Source organism: Thermobia domestica, chromosome 11 (assembly GCF_964235325.1).
Source record: "Thermobia domestica chromosome 11, izTheDome1.hap1.1, whole genome shotgun sequence".
NCBI lineage: Eukaryota > Metazoa > Arthropoda > Insecta > Zygentoma > Lepismatidae > Thermobia > Thermobia domestica.
The window spans coordinates 248,457,188-248,468,397 of NC_137464.1; the positions used below are offsets into that span (position 1 = coordinate 248,457,188).

General features: G+C 37.5%; 1 protein-coding gene across 1 annotated transcript in view; it reads left to right on the plus strand.

Annotated features, from left to right (window-relative positions):
• Positions 1–11,210, plus strand: part of LOC145664896 (E3 ubiquitin-protein ligase ZNF598) — a 64,929-nt gene that overhangs the window by 31,024 nt on the left and 22,695 nt on the right. Inside the window, exon 5 of the mRNA XM_081731962.1 lies at positions 1,378–1,537. Coding sequence (XP_081588088.1) covers positions 1,378–1,537 — 160 coding nt within the window. The remainder of the gene's footprint in view (positions 1–1,377; positions 1,538–11,210) is intronic.

The following is an 11,210-nucleotide window of genomic DNA, read 5'->3' on the forward strand; positions in this document are numbered from 1 at the left end:
GCTTTTTCTCTCTTAATACAGGGTGGACATAAAAATGTTTGCAACTTGAATTTTTGAGGTACGTTTAATTATATAATGTGCACTTTAAGAAGTCGGGTTAATTCTTTTCATAGTATAGTATAATATGCGTGTGTATACTGATAGTATAGTATACAGAGGGTTGTTCGGTTTATATCAGACTGATTTTTCAGAGTGTACTTACTAGTTGTGTTCTATCGGACCAGCAATATTATAGACTGTCGCCCGACATCGCAATTTCCATTGCAAGAAAATACATTGAACCATGTGCGTAGGAATTCTATTCTATTCCTCTCTGCAGGATTCCCATAGGCAGTGATAACGATATTGTCATCTTTCAATAGTTCAAATGCACAGATATCCATTGGGCTGGCGCCAGGGCTGTCGACAGTAATATTATGAATCCTATTCTATGTCAGACTAAAACCGGAGGGGATGATTTACCTCTTCGTCATGGAGATCTGCACCTGGTTATCTTCATACAAACGAGGGATGTCTTTCCGATAAATTGGGATCATGATGGATTGCTGAAAGTATACAGTATTCACCTTCACGTTTTTGTCCACTATACATAAGTCCAACTCATGTAACTGTATCCAGTGACAATCACAGTTCCCTACAAGAAATTCAGTATGCTCTGCACTGCGGTAAAATTCAGTATGTTCCTTACGAGCGGTGTCACCATACGAAATTCCCGGAATGATACCAGCATCATCCTTGTGACAATAGTTTTCCATTTTAACCCTCCGAAGTGTCTTTCCTACATTTGCGGTAGTTTGTCTCATGTTCAGTAGTGTGGCACCTGAGAGTGTGAATCTGCGGAAGTTATGGTTGACAGTGGATTTAATCAGATTTAGTTCTGGGCCATGTCACTTTGAGAGCGTGGATTCTTCTTGTTTGCCAGTTGATGAATTCAACGAAGCACCTCAGATGATACTTTCACTGGTAAATCTCGAACGGGCTTCATTTGTTGTCAACTGTTTTTGCATGGAGTGTTTGATTGGTCACGATATCCTTAGCTGTGGTCACTCGGATGGTTAAACATTTTCCCGATACTGTTTTACTATTTGGTTGTAGACAATATATATACTTAGAAAAGAGCCATGATGAGCTCTTCCCACCCGAACTTTCTGCGGAATATCACTAATACCAATACGACACTTTGGCAGAGCACAGTAATAACAATACCGGTTTCATGCTTCTGGCGCAACTACACAAATGACAGCCACATTGCCAAATCGGTAATACAGGTATATAGACCGAACAACTTTCTGTAATATAGTATATTTTATATCACTATGGCAGTAAATGCATTAAACAAGAGTACTAATAAACTTTTTTTCTGTATATATTTTATAGCTCATAAAGCGTTGGTGCATAGTCGTACAATGGGAAAAGCAGCAACTAAACAGGCTCGAACATTAGAATTAGAATTCACTCTGGCTCCTCGGCCAAGGGAAAGGATGGACAATTTGCGTGGTGGTAGACGGGGACCTCGAGGGCGCATCAAATCTGAGAGGTATTGATTTATTTATTCTATTGGCTTCATTCTGACCAAATGCCGGTACAGCGTTATCTCTAGTTGAGATTTTATCAAATAAGAGTGAAACGTCTGTTATCAGATCTTCCTACATGTGAGCGTGTGGAAGTTTTTGGAGTTGAATTCGTGGCTGTTTTGTGTTAGTGAAACTACGGTAGACTTCTAAACTATGCAAATTCAGTACTCAAACTTGAAGTAATATATATGTAACTATTGGTTGCAATACTCAGGGTGTCTACTAAAATTCCAAAATGAAATTTCGTGACCTTTTCTTCACCAAATCATAAAATTTCCTAATATTTTCAAGAGCGAATTTGGGTGAGAATTAGGCCAAATTTTCCTCCATGCGATAGAAACGTACTTTGCTTGCGATTTGGTAGCGTCTAAAGCCGGCGATAGACATTTTTGGTAGTGAAATTTGACATTTTATAGAACAAAACTTTTCAATCTGTACTTACATTTGTACAGTTAAAAAAAAATCGTGACCCAAAAGCTCAATTTCGTGACTTCCATGACCGTTTTCTGATTTCGTGACTTTTTCGTGACATTCGTGACTTTCGTGACCGATAGGCACCCTGAATACAGGAATAAGATCAAAGATGAAACCTGTTTCTCGGACGCTGAAACTATATCAAAAACTAATTACACGCTATCTCACTATTTTTGCTCTATACAGATTAACATTAAAGTCGGGCGTAGGAGTTGATATATATCAGTTCCGGTTACAATAAAAAGAATAAAAGCAGAGCTGAAACACTTTCTTGACATTGAATCCATATGAAAAAACTTCTTGTCGCTAATTATTTCCGTTTTATCCATTATGCGATCAGTGTTGTAACAGAAAAATCTTAGATTTTCACCACTTTCTGTTTCAACAGATAGATAAAAGTCAAGACAAAACTCATTCTTGGGACGCTAAATCTGTCAAAATCCCACAAGGAGTGAAAAAGTGACTGACTGAATAGGGACTCGAACCCGGTACCTCCGGCTTACCGTGCCGATGCGTTAACCGCTAGTAACTTCTTCCAGTACTAGCTAGTAGCGCATCGGCATGGTATGCAAGAGGTCCCGGTTTCGAATTCCGGTCTAGTCAGTCACTTTTTCACTCTTTGTGTGTTACAGAATTCACACCTATAGAAAATCTGTTGTTTAAAAAAAAAAAAAATCGTTTGCTTCCTTCTTTTAGTGTATACTGTCTTTTTTTTTTTTTTTTTATCCCTTACCGTTTTTATCCTATGGGCATATGTATTGAAACTGGAAGCGCTAATAAATTCCAACCACTTTGTTTTGGTAGTGTTTATGGTATTTTTCTTGAAACACAATCGATGGCTGAAGACCCCTTGTCACTATCTATTACCGTTTTTGTTTTATGATCATCAACGTTAAAAGCGGAAATGGTTGATTTCTGTTACTTTCATTTTGAATGTAGGCTTAACGGAGGAGATGAGGCCTGCTCTTGAGACTCTGAATCGATTGCGAAAAACCGCTTCTAGATATCTCCTGTCGTTCTTGCTGTATAGAAATCAGTGTTAAAACCGAAAGTACTAGTGAATTTCAACCACTTCCGGTTTTGGTAGAATGTTTCCATGTGGTGATAGTATGATCTCTTGGGATGCTGAACCGATTTAAAAATAAAATTAAAAAAAAAAAAAAAAACTTGTCGCTATCTGCTACCGTTCTTGTTTTATGTTATCTGCTAACGTTGAAACCAGAAATGGCTACTTCGTCATTTCCGGTTTGAATAGAATGCTTACGGAAGAGGTGAATCCTTTTCTTGGAACGCTGAATCGATTGCAAAAAAATAGCTTCTTCATATGTTTTACCGTTTTTGCTCTGATACTTGTCGACAGACTAACGGACGGACATTACTGTACTATAAGACTTCCGACATTTATGCATGGCATGGTTTGGAAGTCTAAAAAATTTAAACTTAAAATAAACATGCATGACCAGTAGCTAACGTGTATTGAATAAGGATATACGTTAAGATTTCGTACTTTCCAAACCACATTGAAATCGCTCAAGTAGGCAATCGAACTATCGTAATCAGCACTTACCTAGTATGCTTTTCACTGAAAGTTCGGAAACAGATTTATTCTTCTACAAAATGTTTGGAGGGTATTGTTTCGTAAGTTTTGTAATGTTTATGCCACTGATAGAAATCAAAATATTTACCACTGTATATGTTATATAAAATTGAAAGTGACTATGTTGGTGACTTATTAACTCTTGAACCACCGGACCGATCTCGATCAAATTTTCAACATGAATGAGGTTTGTGCCTGAGATGGTTTTTGTCATTTCACATTGACAATGCAATGTCAAGATATTTAAAAATGATCGAAAATGACCGATATTAGTGTCGAATCCAGTTTTCGGGGTCGCTGAGATGAACAATGATAGTTCCAATGTTGTTTAAATTCAAATTCAGTAACAGTAATGGTAGTTTGAAACAACTGTTGTAATTATCTTAGTGTTTTATCTTGTTGAACTAGCCAAATTCATTTTGTAGATTTGTTGAACTTTCATCACCTTTTGGATGCAATCCAAATATAATTAACTGTTATACTTCGTAATATTTTACTTTAAAAAAAGGAAGAAAATACGTTTGTAGAAGAGGCATCTTCTGCGAAAATGGCCCAGAACGATTCTGAGTACGATTGGTTTTCCAAACTAAAATGCGCATAATGAATTATTCACCTACTAATATTTCTTCAATTTTTTTTTTTTTTATATTTCGAGTGTTGCATTCGGAGATTTCAACAAGTCGCCTTGCGAGTGATTAGAATTACAAATCTAATTAAGAAGAATTCATTTAGACTTATAATTTTACGAATACAATACTATAAGAATCCGTTTCCTGAAAAACAGAATATACCTTAAAAATGAGTAAAAGATGGTATGTGTAAGTAGTAGTTAGAAAACTAATTTTAGGAGAACTAATAAGATGCAGTCGAATGAAAAGATCCATTTCCATGTTCAGACTTTATTACTGGCTAGAGCTGTATACAGGGTGTTTCAAAACAACGACAACGTTTGGGAAATGACACCAAGATAAGACAAAAAGTATAGACCAACCTGTGTGCACAAGTGCTTCCTTTCGAAGTTATAGACTGCCGAAAACATGAAAAAGTGAAATTTAAAGGTCCATAGCTCCAAAATTATATGACCTGTCGTAGTCGGGTCAAGATTTCACTTACAAACTAATGTGTACCCTATCGAAAAATCCATGTTTCAGAATCCCAAGATACTCACGCAACAATTTTTAAAGAGGTAGTTTGGCTACGGGCATATAATTTGTTGTACTCATCAACTTCCTCTATATAAATTGTTGCGGAAGTACCGCAGGATTCTGAAACATGTATTTTTGGACAGTGCACATATTAGTTCCTACTTGACCTGATGACGGTAGATCCCACAAATTTGGAGCTATGGATCTTTAAATTTAATTTTTTTCATGTTTTCAGCAGCCTATAACTCCTAAAGGAAGCACTTGTGCATCCAGATTGTTCTATGCTTTGTGTCTTATCTTCGTGTCAGGAATCACCTCCCAAACGTTGTCGGTGTTGTTTTGAAACACCCTATATAATGACCATTGCTGTTGAGGCACATAGCTCACCTTGACATGAGATTATGAATGCCCTGGAGGAAGAACTCCTTGGATTGAGTACGAACCACTCTGTCACAGTTCGCTGCACTTCTTCATCCGATTCATAGTGGTGCCCCCGGAGGTGTTTCTTGAGTAGTCCAAAAACGTGGAAATCACAGTGACTCAAGTCAGGACTATACGCGGAGTGGTCTAGCACTTCCCACTTCCATGATGCCAAAAGATCATGTGTTTGTTTGGCAACATGAGGCGGGAATTGTCATGCAATAAAATGATGCTCTTTGTGAGGTTACCCCGGCGTTTATTCTTGATTGCTAGTTGCAGCTGACGGAGAATGTCGCAGTATTTGTTGGCGTTTATTGTTTCTCCTTTGAGGAGGAACTTCACTAACAGAGGCCCCTGCTTGTCAAAGAGCACAGTCACCATGACCTTAGCAGCTGATGTTGTGGAACGGATTTTCTTTGGTTTAGGCGACCCGGCATGCTTCCACTGCATACTCTCACGTTGTTGAAAAAGTGGTCATATGGATTCAGCTCCGGTAATGATCTTTCCAAGGAAATCGTCGCTGTCGTTCTAATATCACGTCAAATGGTTCAGTGATATTCCCATTCTGTTGTGTCACTGTTCCTCGGACAAACACTTGGGAACCTATTGAGCATTAACCTTCAGGTAACCATATTACACTATTGCACACAGTGTCGTGCACACTGCCATGGAACACCTGCAGTTGAGCAGTAATGACATCCAAGAGACCTTCTATCAGTTTGAATACAGTTGTCAATAGCAGCAACTGTCTCATCAGGAATACGATTCGGCACCTGCCTGGGTCATACATCATCAGTCAGTGTCTCCCTGTCACCACGAAAACCCCGACACCACTTTCGCACTATTTTGTCTGAAGCACACTTCGCATCATACACACCCTGCATTCTCCTGAGTATGTCCGCTGGACCGCACAAAGGAAGCGTATCACACCCCGCTGTTCTTGCTTGATAACGTTTGTCATTGGCACCTCCATTGGTGTGCCACACCGCGCCACGTCTTACGTGGGGCAGAGAAAGAAACATTGATAAGTAACCAACCACACTACGCCCGTGCACAACAAATGTGACATTTATTATGGCCTACACATATGTGGATATAAACAGCAAACAGGACTAACATCTCCTTCAACAGGTTGTCCGGACATGAACAATTGGAGCTTTTCATTCGACTGAACCTTATACATTTATATATTGTATTTAGTAGTAACCTATAATATAGTGGAAATGGCAAATGACCATCAGTACTGAAAAAAATTTCGTAATGTTCTTAAAATACTACTGTTGATATACAAAAGTTATGTGAAGATCACATTGTGAAAAAGGCGTAAGTCATCTTGTGTGTCTGAGGAAGAGTGTCTGAATATAACACTCGAAATATTGGGAAGGAGAAGGGAGTTGAAGGAACATTGGAAGGTGAGTGGTCCATTATATTATGATGTGTTCCATACGTTCCACAAGTAATTAAATTTGATATGTTTTAACATGTACATATATCAGAAAATTACATTTTTTGGTAGTTTTGTGTATTATTATATAAACATATAATAAAAGGGGAATTTATGATCAAAAATCTATATAAAATATATCATAGGGATTTTGATAAGCACCTATCTCAGTAACTTTCCGATGTTATCTGAACACCGTAATCTTCGGAAGAGTTCGCACTTCATCAGAGACAAAGGATTTTAAAAATGCAGAGCAAAAGAAGGAAATAGGTGTCTGAAGATGTTAGGAATTGCTGAAAAAAAACTAATTAACAATCAATCGAAGTCCCACGCGCGCTTCTCTCGGTCCCACCTTTACTCTAGACTTGCTCCAACTGAGCTGTCCCCACCTGGCTCCCAAGTTTTGGTAACCTGGTGGCCAGGTGGAGTGCTCTGGTTGGTCGAGGGTAGTTGTAGGATCGATTCGAAGGCTCATGAGACCCCATCCGCTTTATTTTCTTTACTTCTTAGATGAATCAGTACAAAGTTGTTTAACAAATGTAATGCGGAAAACTAAAAGCGACCATTTGCCGGGAATTTGCAAAATGGAGTTATTACCATCATTGAATAGATCTTAAAATTCTGAACAAAAAGATACCTGTACAGAAAAAATATCTTAAAAATTGGATTTTTTATAAAATGACTAATCTTAACTAACGTAAAAGGGTTGTGAGAAGAACAAGGTTAAAGTTTTCCAAAATACAAAATCACTTTATTTATTGACTTAAACTACTTACGAGATGTAGCTTGTTTTAAAATATTCTTTAAAATTTCCTTCACAAAATCCATTAACTTTGGAGAGAGAAAAAAATAGACGCATTGATGCCAAAAAATTGACTTTCCTCATTTATTTGGCTCTCCTGTAAAATTAATTTTTCCGACAAATGGTCCCTTGAGCAATGGGTAACAAATAGTGAACTCTACAAATTATTCTTATGAAACGTTTGCTCCCGCCAAGTGAACTTTGTGGTAGACAAACACCGTGTGCGTGGGTTTTCTCGGGGTTCTCCCGTTTCCTCCCACTTTCTTCATTCCACCATTTCATTCATCTCTCATCATCACCGTCTCCTTTAGCCTAACCGGCATAACCGTGGGACGTAAAACTCAAAGATTTCATTTCATTTTCTTATGAAACGTAATAGTTCCCCCCCCCCCCTTAGAACAGGTAATGCATTAATATGGCAGCAAGTTTCATACTACGGACTTCGCTATTTGTTGTTACTTAGTTTATTTCCGAGCAGCGATAGAAGCAGCTCGTTAAATAAACTCGTACCGTCCTCCTTTCGACTGAATGATAAAATCGGAAATTACACTCAGTGCCAATTCCTATCATTCAAAGGGTAAACATTATTACCTCTGTAAAAGAGGAATCACTTGTACAGAATGATGTAGTGGTGGAGTTGTAGCAACAAAGGAATTGGTTTACCTGTGACAGTGAAATGAGGCTTCATACAGCGTAAGGACATCGTAACTGATAACAGCGAAAAAAAAAAAAAAAAAATGTCCAGGGTTACTTACAAGGAGAAATTATTGTGTTGTTCCATCTTCAAGCGAAGTAATTTCTGGAAGGTTTGTTAGTGAAACGGATAGATATTAAGATAAACCTAAAATAACATTTTGGTAGAACTCTCACTTCTGGTTCGATTTCCGGCCTTGTGGGTTTGAAGTGAATAACATTGTGTTGATGTTTTTTCTCGGAGTTCTCCCGTTTCCTCTCACTATTTCGTTTTTCCAGTTATTTCATAATTATTGTTTTTTATTAGTCATCAGTCTCTTTAGACTATAAAGAGCATATCTCTAGGACCTAAAACTAGGAATTTCATTCCACTAAGTAAACATTTAAGTAAGAATTGTTATCATTTTTCCAAAATTAGTATGTTCAGATGAGTGAACTGTTCCGATAGATGCTAGTCACAATTTCTATCTTAAGCTTTCAAGGCCAAGTTTAATTCTGTAAAAATACATCAGTTTATGTAGCAGAATGACCTTTTTCAAGCTCACGGCTTACTGGTTAGTGGCATTTTTGCATGTGACTAGCATAATCAATATTGCTCCTTTTCAACATGTGACGCTATTTGAGACATGGATTTACAAAATAACCTGTAATTATAACTTGCACGACCACATGGAACAGAGCTGTATCTACTTCACTGATGGATGGCGAATGTTAACCATTTAGCCTCGCTTCCATACAGAAGGTCTGCATTCGATTCCGGGTAATATCCATCGTATCCTGAGTACTGAGAAAGAAAATTACACTCCAATAAGACAACCGTCTAATGAGTTTTGGCTACCGAGTTTTCAGAGTTTACTATTTGACCCGTTAGAAGAACTATACTTGATGTAAATAATTATATCACTCCACCGTTCCGTACGTAATTGGCCATGTCGCTTGTCTGCGTTCGATTTACCACGATATCTCTATTTTAAAACTACTTTCTTCCCTTTTCCCTAGTCCTTTCTAGTGGGGACACTCGGTCGAAAAAGTATTAAAAGCTTTTTCAGCCGAACCATTCTGAATGAGGTTTTCCTTGGCTTTCCTCACCAAGCAAATTCCGGGGTGATATCTAACATATCGCTCGAAGGCCGCTTTCTTCCTTCCCTTTCCCCGGATAGTGTGTTTGCCGAGAGACGTCATTCCTCATACGTGATGGGTGCTAAAATGGCCATAGATGTCGAAAGCCCAGAAATCTAAATCCCCTATTCCTTCCCTCTCCTCCCGGTTAATATGATCGCTGAGGGACGTCATTCTGGTACGTGACAGGTTAAAATGGCTTTAAATGGCAAAACTCAGAAGTGAAATTCCTAATATCATTAAAAGTATAATTTGTTTTTTTCATTCTGGTGTTTAAAAAATCAACTCCTAAACTTTATAATAAATAAATAATAAGTTTGCTTAAGACCAATAAATGAAAAGTTGAATTATAATCGAAGATACACAGAATGAAAAAATGGAAGATTGGACCGAAACTCGAACCCAGGATCTTCGGCGAACCATGCCGATCCGTTAACCACTATTGCCGAACCACTACTTAATATGATCCCTGAACAGCTATATATTCCTCCACTCTTGAAGTAAGTGTTCATTTACTCAAACCACATGAGCAGACTGGGTAGCGTAGTGGTTAACCTATCAGCACTGTACGCCGAAGAACCCGGCTTCGAATCCCGGTCATTTTTTTAAACTGTGCATCATTGAATTCGCACCTATAGGGAAATTAGTGTATTAGCAATTAGGTGTTTCTTCCATATATCAATTAGGGTGGCCCAAAAGTAGGTATACACCTCTGCATTCTAGTTTGAGTTTATTTGCTTCGGCTCTTCCAAGCTTAGGATGTAAGTAAAAACACATTAAGAATAAATGATAAAGAAACTAAGTCTAAGTGATGGATAACAATAAGAAATTATATAAAATGCAATGAGCTGATCAGCAGGGTTAGCTGGTTTAAACCAGCTGGTTAAAAAAAAAAAAAAAAAAAAAAAACCTGGTTTAAACCAAACAAAAAAAGAACGAGAAATGCTTTAAATCGTGTGAACTTCATGGTGACGTCTCCACATATGAAACCATCTGCATTACGTTTATGTACTTTTCACCTTTTAATCAAGGGGTCCCCTGTTCAATTCTCGGTGACCACAACCCATCTTTCAAGTGTAAACAAGTAGCGATTCGAGGTGTTCCTTTAAGCGAAAGTCTTCTCCGTGATAACCTTGGTATTTCATAAGGATGTTAAGCCTAAACATACGAAACGAAACTAAATTATATATTTCTACTTGAATGAATGCCTGTTGTTTTATAAAGAAGCCAAGCTTGCCTCTTATTGATAGAAATTGGCAAAATTTATCAACTGCCTACGCAGCTTCCAACATCAGCTTGGATTTGACTTTTAATTTTATTGAATGATATCTACATACCAAATTTGTAATTTAATACCTCAGTTTTAGCGTAGTGATTATGATACGTTGACTTTAAAATTTTACATACAAGTACATTTAATGTAATAACAGGATTTTCCCAATGGCTAAGGCAGGAGTTTCCCGATTTATATATAATTGTATAATGTTTTTGCTTGTGTAACTGTTTATCTTTTTGTTCTTCTGAAATGACTCTTGACAATTGTATTAACAACTAGGCCTATGTAAAGGTCAGTACAACGTATTTTTATCAGGAGTCCTTCGTGAGTGAGTTGGCAATCGCATTTGTGACCAATTAGTCCCGGTTTCGTGTCGAAATGGACAATTTTTCTTGGATGAAGCCGAGAAGCGGTTTGGATTCCGCTTTAAGCTTATGTGACCCTTTCCAGCATAACCTTGTTGTTGCATAATAACACCAAGGCGAAACAAACTAATTTCTGTCCATATCTAATATAAATATATAGGGTAAATTATTTAAACAAAAAAAAAAGGGTTTAAACAAAAAAATGTTTTTTTTTTTTTTGTTTGTTTTTTCAATAAAAAACCATGGTTTTTGCCAACCCTGCTGATCAGTACGGTACTATACACGTACTTTCGGACCACCC